Source organism: Plecotus auritus (assembly GCF_963455305.1).
Source record: "Plecotus auritus genome assembly, chromosome: 4".
In the NCBI taxonomy this organism is placed as follows: domain Eukaryota; kingdom Metazoa; phylum Chordata; class Mammalia; order Chiroptera; family Vespertilionidae; genus Plecotus; species Plecotus auritus.
In genome coordinates this window covers 148,387,720-148,402,411 of record NC_137775.1, presented here as the reverse complement: position 1 = coordinate 148,402,411, position 14,692 = coordinate 148,387,720, and the positions used below count along the sequence as shown (strand labels likewise).

The 14,692-nt window shown below is 40.0% G+C and overlaps 1 protein-coding gene across 1 annotated transcript in view; it reads right to left on the bottom strand.

Annotated features, from left to right (window-relative positions):
- Nucleotides 1-14,692, bottom strand: part of COG5 (component of oligomeric golgi complex 5) — a 233,785-nt gene that overhangs the window by 28,343 nt on the left and 190,750 nt on the right. Inside the window, exons 17-18 of the mRNA XM_080663906.1 lie at nucleotides 12,829-12,932; nucleotides 6,016-6,253 (exon numbers count right to left, since the gene is read on the bottom strand). Of these exons, the coding sequence (XP_080520032.1) occupies nucleotides 6,016-6,253; nucleotides 12,829-12,932 (342 nt within the window). The remainder of the gene's footprint in view (nucleotides 1-6,015; nucleotides 6,254-12,828; nucleotides 12,933-14,692) is intronic.

Sequence of the window (14,692 nt, the reverse complement as noted above, 5' to 3'; positions counted from 1 at the left end):
CCCTAGCCTCCTGCCCTCTCCAGCTCCATGGCTGCTGCCATTTTTGTTGGGATTTATTTATTTTCTATAATTGAAACTTTGTAGCCTGGAGTGGAGGCCTGGGCTGGCCAGGGTGTGCGGAAAGCTTGGCTTTCTCCATCGTCATGGAAAACCAAGCCTCCCTCCTGCTCTCTCCGTGGCCGCAGCCATCTTGGTTGGGTTGATTTGCATACTCGCTCCTGATTGGCTGGTGGGCATGGCTTGTGACTGAGTGATGGTTAATTTGCATATTACTCTTTTATTAGATAGGATAAGAACTTAGATAACTTTTGTGCTTATTTAATAAAGGGCATAAAATGAGACAATTCCTTCAAGAGAATACAAAAATATTTTTGGTTATGTAAGAGAAGAGAGTTTAGACCTTTTCTCCATTAAAAAGGTCAGAAAAAGGGAGTTGTGAAGACTGACTTTGTGCCTATACTTTAAGTAAGTATAACAAGCTTTTATATTAAATATAAACAATGACGATTTTTATCAGGCTGGCTCAAGTGATTAAATGCAAGGATTCTGGAGGTAGCACAACTGTGTAAGAATTCTAATCTGCAATGACTAGTGTGTGGCCCTAAACTTAAACTCTTTAAGTTCCAGGTTTCTCATCTTTCAAGCAGAGATAATACCTACTTCATAGAATTATGCAAATAAATATATAATTCCACAAAGCACTGTGTGCATGGCATATATAGTAAGTCTCTTTAAATGTTGGCAATTATTATCAGTATTTTTAAAAGTTTCCCTCATTTATATGATTAGTAAATTTGCATTCAGACAATAATTTAGCAAATATTGGTTTTCTCTTTATTTTCCTCCTTTGATTGGAAATTTTACTTGGCAGTAACTGGAGCTTTAAGCTACCTGCTCTTTACCTACCAATTGCATATGCAAAGTGTTTGCATATGTGGCACTCAGAGGATGCTGTCTCTCCACTCCTACTATAAAGAGGACCCTAGAGTAAAGGATGGTTTAGAAAATAGCTGAATAAAAGGCTGCTCCCTGGTAATACAGCATCTTTCTTCAAGAAAAACGTACAAAAGGAAAGTGGGGGCTTCCATCCTGCTGGCCATCCTTCTGAAAAACTGTTCAAATCTCCTTGCCATTGGAAGACCATGGAGACCTAAACAATCACTCTTTTTAAAAAAATATATATATATTTTATTGATTTTTTTACAGAGAGGAAGGGAGAGGATAGAGAGTTAGAAACATCGATGAGAGAGAAACATAGATCAGCTGCCTCCTGCACACCCCCCACTGGGGATGTGCCTGCAACCAAGGTACATGCCCTTGACTGGAATCGAACCTGGGAACCCCCAGTCCGAAGGCCGACGCTCTATCCACTGAGCCAAACCAGTCAGGGCTAAACAATCACTCTTTTGAGAAAGATTTTTGATTCCCAATCCATTGCAGGCACCAAGCTAGACATGGGGATGAGAAGATGAATGAGACTGTCCTGCTCTCTCAAATTTAGCAAAGGGGATATATATTTGGGATATATATATTTATCTAAATGATATAATCAATACTCAAAAATCCTAAGAAAGATGTGAGTGTACACATATAAGCACATACATACATACATACATATGCATACAATGATGATTATTCAGCAAAATGACACGTGGTATCAAATGCATGAACTGAGTATCAGAGGAGAACTGGAGGAGTGTCCTTCGGAGGGTCATGAGGGTGACTTCTAAGCAGGTGAATTTCTCTCTTTTGTTTTTTGGTTAATCCTCACCTGAGGATATTTTTCCATTGATTTTTAGAGAGAGTGGAAGGGAGAGAGAGACAGAGAGAGAAACATCTAAGTGAGAGAGACATCAATTGGTTGCCTTTGTACACGCCCCAACCAGGGCCACGGATCAAGCCTGCAACCAAGGTACATGTCCTTGACTGGAATCAAACCCGGGACCCTTCAGTCCCCAGGCCCATGCTCTTTCTACTGAGCCAAACTAGCTAGGGCTGACTTTCTCTCTTAACACAGACACAGAGTATATACTAGAGGAAAACACCGTTTTGAAAAACTTGCTAAAATAGAGAAGAATAAATAAAGATTCTTGCCAACAATGTAAAACAGAGCAGCTTTGAGCTGGTGTTCAACTCAAAGGACAGTGGGTGGTGGGCTGTTCGTGGGGCCTGTGTGTCTATTCTCTGTGGGAGTTCCTGGTTTTCTTCAGAATGTGTAATTTACTTTACACTGAGCACAAAGGAAAAGTGTGATTATCATATATCTGAGTTGGTAATTCCAGTCATGTACCTGTGTGTACATGTACGCGCGCACGCGCGCGTGTATTTATAATAGTTTTTTACACACTGAAATTATGTGAAGTATTTTTCATAAAAGCAAGTAAGTGGCTGCAGGGAAAAATTACAATATAAAAGAATATGACCTCGAATGGCTGTGTAATCTATGATGATGCAGGAGATTTCTATGCCATAGGACAATTTCAAAATGTTAAGTGCTTAAAATTAATTTCTCATCCATAACCATTTTCTTCTGCCAGAATTCCATTAAATAATAAAGGCCATGTTTCTAAAGGGCAGGAGTGCTACTCTGAGAGGAGGTGACCCTGCAATTAGCTGTGAATACAAAAATGGCATGTGCAACTGCCTCTCTTCAGCTCCCATTTGGAGGGAATGAACGGTCAGCTGCAGGCCTGGAGAACTAATTACATAGCTGCTCCTTCCCCACCACAGACATTTGGTTAACCACAGGGCATCTCTGGATGCTCCCAGGGCACACCTGCCCTGACACTGTTCATGAGAAATGGCAATAGGAATTAGAAGAGAAATTAAAATCTTGATTATCTTGTTTTCTTTTCTCAGTTTTGTATTTCTAGGCAAAAAGTGAAATGTAGATATAAATGTATATATACTTCAAGGACACCAGAAGACCTATAAATAGAAACTGCTAAAAGTACCCCTAAGTATATAATTTAATGGTAACACCAGCAGTCATCCACTCCCGCAAGGCAGAAATGTAACAGAGAAGCAGAGGGAGTGGTGCTTCAGAGGACATTGTGGACAAGTCCCTGAAGGGATTCGGAATCAGCAGAGCCCCACGGCCTTGGACAAGTTAGTGCTTTCCACTGCTGTGTGTTGAGTGTAGACACAGAGACCATGTGGTCACAGTAAGGAATTAATTACCTGTAGGAAACCACCTTGTGTTGTGACCTGATTCCTAAGGGGCTGTGTGTTGGGTACTTCCTCACCATGAACCCTCCCGATGGCATTTGCAACCACTTTCTCTTTCACCTGTGCAATGGTGTCGGTGGGGAGAAGTTAGGATTCCTAAAGAAATCTTTAAAATATATCATGATCTATCTTTGCAACTAGACGTTATGCCAAATAATCAGTATTCCCAAACATACTCCAGTGGTCTCTTCTTGAGCAATTTCTTTTTCTGTCATTTATGCCTGAATAGCAGGCACTTTTCTCAAAATAACTATTTTCAAACCCACGAAGGATTTGTGTATTCCTGATTCCAGTGGCCTCAATGGCTTTAATTTTGAATACAGTTTCAATAATGAGGCAGCCTACGGTTTTCTAGTCCCTAGTTGATGCCTGTCATTAATATAAATGTCAGGGTGACGCTATTTAAGTGTTTTCACTGACCCCAGAAAAATATTTCCACCCAAGTATGATTCCAAAAGCTGAGGTACAAAAACACATAATTGCAGTTGTGGTAAGACAGCAAATCAATACTCCAAATTCACTTTAATTTTTAAAATATGGGCGGGGCGGGGGGGGGTAATAGCTGCATAATATTTGCCGAAATTACTGGTCACAAATATGATGATGGTAGTACTTCTACCTGTCTTTCCTGTGCCCACTACCCACAGGCCAGGAAGCCATTCCCCAGGTAAATGGAGGGATGTTCTGAAACTGGGGCACACTGTCCAGGAGTGAACAAAGAAATCAGTACCATACAGGCTGCGGCAACCAATGTCATTACAGGACTGGAACGTATACTATTAACACTGAGAAAATGCTGTGTTGTAAATGCCTTTTCTCTCTATATTTAAGAAATGAAAAACAAAGGATGCCTTAGAGCATATACGAGTTTCATTTACATAAACGGAAGGGACTTCGGGAAAGGTCTGGTGTACTGGGCAACATGTTTTAAAAAAAGAAGGAATGCCAAATAAAATTCTTAATGATGAAGTTTTAGGAAGGTGGGGGGTTCAGCCCTGCCATTGGATGCTATGCCTTTTGAGCAGGTGTTTGCTACAGTAGGAAGGGTTAAAAGACAACACTTTCCATCCTTCAAGACTCTTAGGGAATATACTAAAATGAGAAGTAAAAACAAAAAGCGCCTTCGTCCTACAGCACTCTTGCTCTGGCCATCTCTGCTGCCACTCTAATTGGACTTGAAGTGCTGCCTCCAGGAAAGTGACTCAAGAACCAGCTGGAGCAGAATGCAAATAAACTGGTGGGGGAGGGAGCTCAGAGGAGAGGGTAGGAAAAGAAGGAACAAAATTAAGAAGGAAAGGGCAAAAGAAGAACAGACACTCATTTGCGTAGAGCTCATAACATTTTTAATAAATAAGAGCAGGTCTTGGTATGTCACTGTGTCTTCAGTTCAATAACAGACTGTAAACCCAGTAAGGGACAAGTAAGACACTATTATATATAATTCTTTTTAAACTGAAGTTTGCCTGTAATAACAAAGCAAAATGTGCAGGTGTCTGAGAATGAAGCTTATAAAAATGGGAAAGGTTAAAGGAGCCACATTAACGGTAACATTAATTTGTATTTTCATGCTAAGGCTACCAAAGGCACATTTCCCACAGGACGGCTCTTTACTGTGGTCTACTGGTCTCAGGCGTATCATTTGGGGATGATAATGACTTATTTCTAGAGGAATTGATATGCAAAGAGCCTAGCTCTTGAGACATTATATTATATACTTGGTTCCTTTTGGTGGCCTTCTCAGGTAGGAGGGAGCACTGGCCAACCACTGCCCTCATATAAGCAGCCTGCCACATCCTTTCCTCCGTGCAGGAAGAATAAACCAAGACTTGCCCATAGATACACACAGAAATACTTAGGGACATTAAATGTTGTCTGTCTTTATAAGCAGGGGTATGGGGGGGTGTCTGGGAAACCACTATGAATAATCCATTTGAATAACTATTTAGACTAGTAAAGCTAACAGCTTTGAAAGACTTAAAAATGATTTCACCTTTGACATGCTACATATATGCAAATTATCTGTTTCTAAATCTTTTAATAAAAGTGTACGTTTCAGATGTTTCTCTTTGCCTCTGATACTATTAAAAGGCTTAAAAATATGTCTTAAAGGACAAAGAAAAAAGCCCTTTTTATAAAAGCTGATTATGGTTCTGTTATTTTAATGGCATTTTACCTCATCCACATCACATAGCTTGGAATGATTTCAAGCTGGTCATATACAAAAAGGGTACTCTAATTAATACAGGGGCCCAATTACTCAGACGCTGTCTCCCCACCCACTGTGCATCTACAGGCATTAAAACACTGTCTCGGGTGGTAAGCTGGCACCAGAGGGTTAGAGGTGTGCTGGAGCTCCTTCTCTTTACAGGACAACAGATGGCCTCTTTAAAGTGTTTGAAAGATAACTTTCACTGTCTGCATTATTTCCTAGCAATTCCTCTTATCAATACTGCCCTGCCCTGGTAGGACAGTGAAACAGTGAGAAAGCTCCACATTATATAAAAGCAGGAAATGTTGCCTTACTGTGGAATGAGTGACTTCACCTTAACCATGAAGTATCAAAGGTGAGTGATGACTCTTTTATTAAATTAAAAAAATATATATATCTGCTATGAATTATCTGCTATGAAAGTACCATTAAACTTTTAAAATTATTATTACCAATTAGGTTTAAATATTTTTTTCATCTCTTTAAACTACTGAAGAAGACATATTCAGTCTTTTACTTAACAGACAATATTGAGGCTGAAATGTTTTCCCCTTTGTATCAGTTGTGCATCAATTTACCTGTGCAAAATCAGCAGCAAGTCGCATTTTCCCGCCTTCACCGAGAGGTCTTATGAGACTGGCATTGCGGATAAAAAGTTCAATTGCTCTTTGGGCAATAGCTTCAGTGTTGTCAAAGACAAAATCCAAGCACTCGAAGTGTTTAAAGTAGTCACTCATAACCCTGGCAATGAAACCTTGGAGCTCCTTCATGTACAGAGAACAAGGGACATCAGGCCTCCCCGAGCTGGGTAATGACCTGCAAAAAAAAAAGACAGCCAGTGCACTAACGGGACTATCTGACTTTTGTTCTCCCCTCTGCCCATCAATCCTAAGCATTTTTCCCTCTTACGGTACTTATTTTTATTTTTGCTAAGAGTTAAAGGGCATATAACAATGCTTAAATTATATCCTAAAGGTTGTTTTAAGATGTTAGGAAGATTACTGAAAGAATCATAGAATCCATTTACCTAAAGATTTTTTTTTTGGGGGGGGGGGATTTTATTTATTGACTGATTTGAGACCAAGAGAGAAATATCAATTTGTTGTTCCACTTATTAATAAATGCATTGTTCTTCCATGTATGTGCCTTGACTGGCGATCAAACTCAAAGCCTTGGTGTATTGGGACGATGATCTAACCAACTGAACTACCTGGCCAGGGCAGCTAAAGAATATTAAAAATGAAATGGACAACCGCCTATCTTAGATAATGCATGTGAGTGCCTTACGTACTCTTTGACCTCTAAGGACTCTTCCAGATTTATAACTCTTCATTCACTCATATGTTTTACCTGGTTAGTGAATAAATGAATAGTGGATTCTGAAATAGCGTTTTACACTTTATAAATGCTGCCTTTCCCAAACAAATTCTTGGCAAAGATGATTCTGCTATGGTCCTATTTAATCTGATCTGTCCAACAGTAGAATTCTGACTGTGGAATTGGTTATGTAACAATACATATCATATGCAATTTCTCCTCCCAGTTGATGAGGTTTGAAAAGGCTTTAATTGGGTCAATAGATGATGCCAGCTGATGCTCCATGAAATACTATTTATAAGTGTTTATAATTGCTCTTTAAAGAATATATTAAAAGAATGTGAAATATTTATAGGAAAGAAGAGTTAAATCAAAATTAGAACTCACCTGATATTAATTAACTAGCCAGTGAGATCACTGGCTACATAATACTGAATTATTTAAAAAAAATAAGTGTTTCCACATTCTGAGAGTGATGTAAAGTAACTGGCAATGGTCTAGAGAAAAACGGACTCAAATGCAAAAGAATGAGGTGAGCTTATTTTCAAATATAGCAATGGTTATTATGAGTAGGATGCTTTCAGAAGCAGATAGGAATAGAGTAAGTAGGTAGAAATTCCATGCAAGAGACCCACAGGGAAAGAGTGAGTTGTGGATTTAGGGAGAGGGCTATTTTCCTCCTGCACCCGACCTATGCCACCATGCCTGTGTTGGTCCCCCATGCCCTAACACACGGCATTAGCCTGAAGTACTGCACTAGCTGTCCTAGTGACTCCGAGGCCTTGCCCTGCCCAGCTGGCACATGGCTGTGGGCTCTGCTGGTGGTGACCAGCTGAGCCTGTGCTGCAGTATTTCTCAAAAAACTCTTGGGGAGTTCTGGGTGGGCTATGGGGGTGACAGAGACACAAGTGAGAGGCTTAGTTCTGTGGCTTTAGGATGAAGGCCTTCTTCCTGCATGCCTGATGGGTGTCACCTTTCCTCCACCTGGTCCAATCTTAATCTGCTTTTGCCTGATGAACTCTACTGGCTCAACCCTGATGGCTCTTGAAACTCCATGCCACCACCACCAACAATCCCCAGGCAGATAGATGGTGGCCAGCCTCAGTGTACCCAGGGACTTCTACTGAGTGGCTTCAGACCTGGCACTGGTGCTGAGTTTCAATCTGCATTAACCTGGTAGCCCTCTGGTACCTCCCTGAGAACCTAACTAAGACAATCATACATTACCTATTGCTCTTTCAGTGGCTGAGCCTATCAAGCAGCAGCAGGTCGCCAAGTGCATTGGGCCTTTTGCTGACATGCCCCAGGACTGGTACTGGTGGCAGCAGGCATTGGTACATAGTTTGGCCCATTCCATGTGCATTCAGGCAAAGCACAGGCAACTACTAACTGTGGATCACTTTGTAACTCCTAACAGGTAGCCAAGGGCAGGTCACAGGCAGCTTCTGACATTGACCTACATAGGAACCAGCATACCAGTGGCTCCCTTCAGACCAAACAGAGCATGACCTCATTAGCTCCACAAGAGGCACACCCAAAGGGAATTCTCAACCTTGCTGGGATGAATTCTGTTCCTGGGGTCAGCCCCTACACAGCAGCTCATAAACTGTGGTCATGGCCAATCATCACAGACAGACAACCTGAGAGTCAACCACACCCATGGACATGCCAATAGCAATTGAGGCTCAACTACAATACGAGGACTCACATAATGCACACAAGAGACACTCCTGGAGCACCCAGCTCAGGTGATCAGGGAGACTGTGCCACTGGGCCCTACAGGTAACCTACTACATAAGGCCACCTGACCAAGACTGGGAGACATAGCAGATCTACCTAATACATAGAAACAAACACAGAGAGGCAGCCAAGATGGAGAGATACAGAAACATGCCCAATTAAAAGAACAGAAGAAATTTCCAGAAAAATAACCATATGAAATAGAGGCAAGCAATTTACCAAACATAAAGTTCAAAAAAATAGTTATAAAGATGTTCAAGAAACTTAGTGAGAACTTCAACAACATAAAAATGACTAGAAATCATAAAACAGGACCAGTTACAAAAAAAGAATAACACAAATGCAGAATACACTAAAAGGAATCAAAATCAGATTAGATGAAGCAGATGATCCAATCAGCAATTTGAAAGACAAGGTAGTAGAAAATACCCAATCAGAGCAGCAATAATAATAATAATAATAATAACAACAATTATTATTATTATTAACACAAGAATAGTTTAAAGAACCTATGGTACAATATCAAACATAACAACACCTGCATCATAGGGGGTACCAGAAGGAGAAGAGAGAGAGCAAGAAATTTAAGAACCTATTTGAAGATAATGACTGAAAACTTCCCTACTGATGAAGAAAAAAAGACACACAAGTCCAGGAAGCACAAAGTCCTAAACAAGATGAACTCAAAGAGGCCCACATCAGGACACAATATAATTACAATGGCAAAGGTTAAAGACAAAGAGAGAATCTTAAAAGCAACAAGAAAAAGACAGTTTTCTATAAGGGAGTTCCCATTAACACTGTCAGCTGATTTATCAACAGAAACTTTTCAGGCCAGAATGGACTGGCATGAAATATTTAGTGATGAAAAGCAAACACCTACAACCAAGACTACTCTACCCAGCAAGACTATCATTTAAATTGAAAGAGAAATAAAGAGCTTTCAGACAAGAGGATAATAAAGGAGTTCTTCATCACCAACACAGTATTACAGGAACATTAAAAAGCCCTAACTAGATGGCTCAGTTGGTTGGATCGTCATCCTGTACACCTAAAGGTTGTGAGTTTGATTCCCGGTCAGGGCACATGCCTGGGTTGCACATTCAAACCCAGGAGTAGGTGTAAGTTGTGCAGAAATTTAAGGGTCTTCACAATGAGAACCTACATACAGGAGTTGAAAATAGCCCTGGCCAGGTAGCTCAGTTGGTTAGAGCATCATCCTGATGTACCAAGGTTGTGGGTTCAATCCCCATTCAGGGCATATACAACAATCAACCAATGAATACATAAATGGAACAACAAACTGATGTTTCTCTCTCTCTTTCTAAAATCAATTTTAGAAATAAAGAAGTTGAAGATAGACTACAAATGCACACCTGAGAAATGCTAGATGACCATCTTCCCATCACCTGTCTTTTTAGTGGATGTGTGTGACTCTCCCTTCCTCATAGGTGCTCATCTATCATTTCAAGGATCTAGGGTCCTCCTACTTTTATTGCCTTCCCTCTCCCATTCAAAGTAATTAAACTTGAGTCATTTTATATTAAATAAAAGAATTTCAATGAATGTGCTATGTCAATCAGACATATACATTTTAATCTCTATCTAATTTTGAAAAAAAAAAACAACAAACACACACACAAACAAACAAAAAAACACACTGGTCCTATTAAATAGATTTCAAATACCAGGAAACCATGTTGAGAATTACTTGTTAAATAGCAAGGAATTCTGTAACCACATTATAGATGAGGTTGGGGTTGGCCTAGAAGATAAACCTGATTTATTCCTTTTACCTAGAAGAAGTGCAGAGACTTGGGAGGGCAGGTGTTCACTTTTGTTTTTCCAAGTGTGTCCCTTGGAGGCTATCCCTACTATAAAAGTGGTGCCTACTTCTTGAATAGTTTAAGCCAACTTTACCTTATGTTTCATGTAAGCCATACATATAAGACATGACATATCAGAATTACTAATAACAATATTCTAGAAAGGGGGGAAATTATTGCTTTGCTATAGGAACAACACTTTAAATACACTATAAAGCAACAGTGATCCACAGTTCTATACTTCCATGTACGGAAAATAACTTTCAGTAGAATCTCAAGTATCTGCTGCATATGAACAAGTTGAAATGGAACCATCAAAGGCCATTTGGGGAAAAAATATGGATGTTATACACCTTAAAATAATACTTCAAATTCATAATAACCCTATAGTTAAAGAAACAATCTAGATCACTAGTATTTAGGCAAACTAGTAAGAGCATACCTATTTGGGAAACCATATTTTAATGTCTAATGTGTTACCCGTAGGCACTAGTTTGGCTCATCAATATAATTATTGAAGTAAGTATCTCACCACTCATAAAATAAGCCTTTAAAAATCTCTTCATTTTTGCTTACTTTTCAGAAGCACAGATGATTTGCTTAACTGGAACCTTTCAGTTCACATTTGAACAAAGTTCATTTCTTCCCAAATAGTGGTATCAGCAATTTTATATTCTTTACTAGAGGCCCAGTGAATGAATTCGTGCACAGGTGGGGTCCCTCGGCCTGGCTGCCAATTGGGGCCAATTGGGGCTGATGGGGGCTGATGGGGGCCGTAGGCCGGCCAGCCAGGAAGGAACCGCGGGAGGTTGGCCAGCTGGCTGGGAGGGACTGAGGAGGGATCCAGGGCATGTACAGCCCTCTTGCCCAGTCCCAATTGGCCGGAAGCAACTAACCTACCGGTCGGATTGTCTGCCCGCTGGTGGTCAGAGCGCATCATAGCGACTGGTCGAGCGGACACTTAGCATATTACACTTTTATTATATTCTTATATCCAAATATTACAGCATTTTTGTGTATAATCACTTTACCCTTTGGTGCTTCCTACCATGATTAAAAATAGAGACTGACCTTTTACCCTTTAAAAGATATTTTATAAATGAAATGATAAATGATTTGAAAAATTAAAGGACAGTGTAATAATCACACAATTTTTCCACAGACTAGTGGCTGGAAATTTAATAAAGTAGATATTCTTTTAAACAACATGAATATAAAGAAAAACAGGACAGTTCAAAATAGTAACTAAACATGAAATGTTATTCTTGGGAACATTTTTTTTTTCAGTTTATTGAGATCTTGCTTCTAGGTATATCCTCTGTTTGGCACAAACAAATTTTTATAAAAGTTCTCTACAGGTCTGGACATTTCTTACATTGACAATAACTATTCCAAATTCTCCATAAAAGGTTTTCTAATATACTGCGTCAAAACCATTTTACTCTACTTAAAAAGACTGCAGTAAACACTGGTTAGGAACTATGATTCTTATTCTCAGGATAATATGATATGGATAAGCATATGAAACAACTATGAAACAATACCAAATGTTGTGGTGATATGACTAGATTACAGGTAACACATTAGACATTAGAAGTTGGTTTCCCAAATGGTTAGTGTGTATGACTAGCATAGATTGCCACAAAACTCTGAAAAAGGAAAATCCTTCTGGGACAGGATGGCGGAGCCTGCCCTCACAGCTGGAGCAGGATTTGGATTTGACACGAGGAATACCATGCCTATACGAGAACTCAAGTACACGGTATTTGTGAAAAGTAAAGAAAAAGATAAAATTGGAAAGGGAAGATGGTACAGACTACCAAAAGTCCTGAAGTGCCAAGCTGAGTAGTGTAGATGTTAATGATTCTATGCTTCAATGACAGGAGAGAAATGATGAAAACAAGAACTGAAAAAACTTCTTCTGCTAATGGTGCTCATCCTATATAATAAAAGCCTAACATGGTAAGTGACTGGTCATCTGTTCAACCAATATAAATGTAATATGCTAATGATATGCTAAGGCTGCTCAACCACTCGCTATGACATGCACTGACCACCAGGGGGCAGATGCTCCAACTGGTAGGTTAGCTTGCTGCTGGGGTCCCGCCGATTGGGACTGAGAGAGATGGGCTGGACATGCCCTGGAGCCCTCCCGCGGTCCCTTCCCAGCTGGCCAGCCTCCTGCGTCCCTCCCTGGCCCCAATCATGCACTGGTGGGGTCCCTCAGCCTGTCCTGCGCCCTCTTGCAATCTGGGACCCCCCCCTCGAGGGATGTCGCAGAGCCAGTTTTGGCCCGATCCCGCAGGCCAGGCCGAGGGACCCCACTGTTGCATGAATTCGTGCACTGGGCCTCTAGTAATGAATAAAGTAGGATAAGGTTGGAGGCCAACCCTGTCTGTCACAAGAAGAATTAACCCTAGATATGAAGAGATTTTAGGGGATCAGGGTGGAGGGGGGAATGAAAAACAAATAAAAAGGCTAGTGAAAATTTTGGTTTAAAGTTATTACCCAGAAAAATCTTCTTGGTGCATGGTGATGATTATGGCCTCTATCGCATCTCCCACTGAAGTCAGTAAAGGTTGCACAGCATTTCCCATAAGAACATGGATTGTCTGAAAAGAAGAAAAAAGGGAGGAAACACAAAATTAAAGACTAACACAAAGAAATCTGACATGAGAAGCATTCTGACTAAAAGTTTTCCTATTTTATCAAATTAGTTATAATAACTCAACAGAAGTCTGCTCCTCTTCCTAACTGCTGTCAGAAATGATTTTTAAAGCTTAATAGTTGTAGAACATGGCACTGAAAAATCTCAACTCCTCCACACCGCTCATTTTAGGATAAGAGAGGAGTAGTGCCACTATGAAAATGATGAAATGAACACACCTTTTCAAATTTCTGAGAAGAGTGAGGCAAGATCAAAACTGATTCTTCAAAACTGGAATGATATCATATGCTTGTAAGCAGAGTGAATGTAATAAATACACTGGTGACTCTTATAGGGCATAATTGTTAGGTATTTCATGAGTTAGGTTTCTATTTAGAATTTTATAATAGTGATTCTCAACTGGGGCAATTTTGCTCCCTCATCTGAAAATGTTTGGAGACATTGTTTCATTGTTACAACTGGGGTGAGCCAAGGTTTTGCTGCTAGCATCTAGTGGGCAGAAGATGGAGATGTTGCTAAACATCCTACAGGACAGTCTCCAACAACAAAGAACTAATATGTCAATAGTGTTAAGACGGAGAAACTGTTCTATAGTGAGATATAACCATTGATTCGGTTATGCAAGATGGTAGACCTTAGTTACAGGCTTTTAGTGTAAAAATATTGACTGGGCTTCAATACTTTTACATTAAAATCTGAACACTCAAAATAAATTTAAGAACATTATATATGTTATGATTATACACAGAATGAAGATGGATGGCTTTAGCTCAGACAAATGATTTCAACCAATGAGAAAAGTTTAAATAGGACCCTTATTCAATAAATTTCTAAATGTCATGTCCAGCCCTCAAGGAGCTTGCAATCTAGTGACAACAGATAAGTTATAGTGATATCAGTGCTCTAGGAGTGCTAGGGATCGTAAGAGAGACCAACTCATACTGAGAGGATCTGAAATCCAAAAGGTATTGCTTGAACTGAATTTCAAAGAACAAATAGGTAAGAACCACTTGACACAGGATAGGGCTAGGGGGCTTATATTAAAGGCAGAGGAGCCTGGGAAAGCTGATGCATTTGGGGAACTGCAAGCATTCAATACAGATGGTGTGAGGTGCCTGCCTAAGTAGAAGAGCCAGGCAGCAGGTGTACTCTGTGTAGGGGGCTAAGAGTTGGGAGTTTATCCTGAAGGGACTGGGAAATCAATGATGGGTTTTAAGCCATGCAAAAATGTGGTTAAAAGTTTGAATTTGGGAAAAATCATGTTGGATAGTAGACTGCATAAATCAGACTATGGCAGGAGGACACAGTAGTAGTATAGATGCAAAATGGTGAGCACCTGAACCAATTCACAGGCAGCACAAATAGATATGAGGAGATAAGATGAAGATACTTTAAAAAGAGAACCAAATTTTCATTTCAAAAAGGTTTTTTATTGAATTTAGAGAGAGAGGAAGAGAGAGGGAGAGAAACATCAATCAGCTGCCTCCTGCACACCCTTTACTAGTACAGGGGATGGAGCCTGCAAGCAGGACATGACAGGGAATTGAACCAGGGACCTCTCAGTGCATGGGACAAACACTCAACTGAGCCATACCGGACAGGGCTCATTTGTGTGCTTTTTTCACATTTTAAATTATTACAATAAGGTTTCCTATTATTTTATTTATTTTAGCATTTTTTTTCTTTACCTCACTAAAGTTCTTG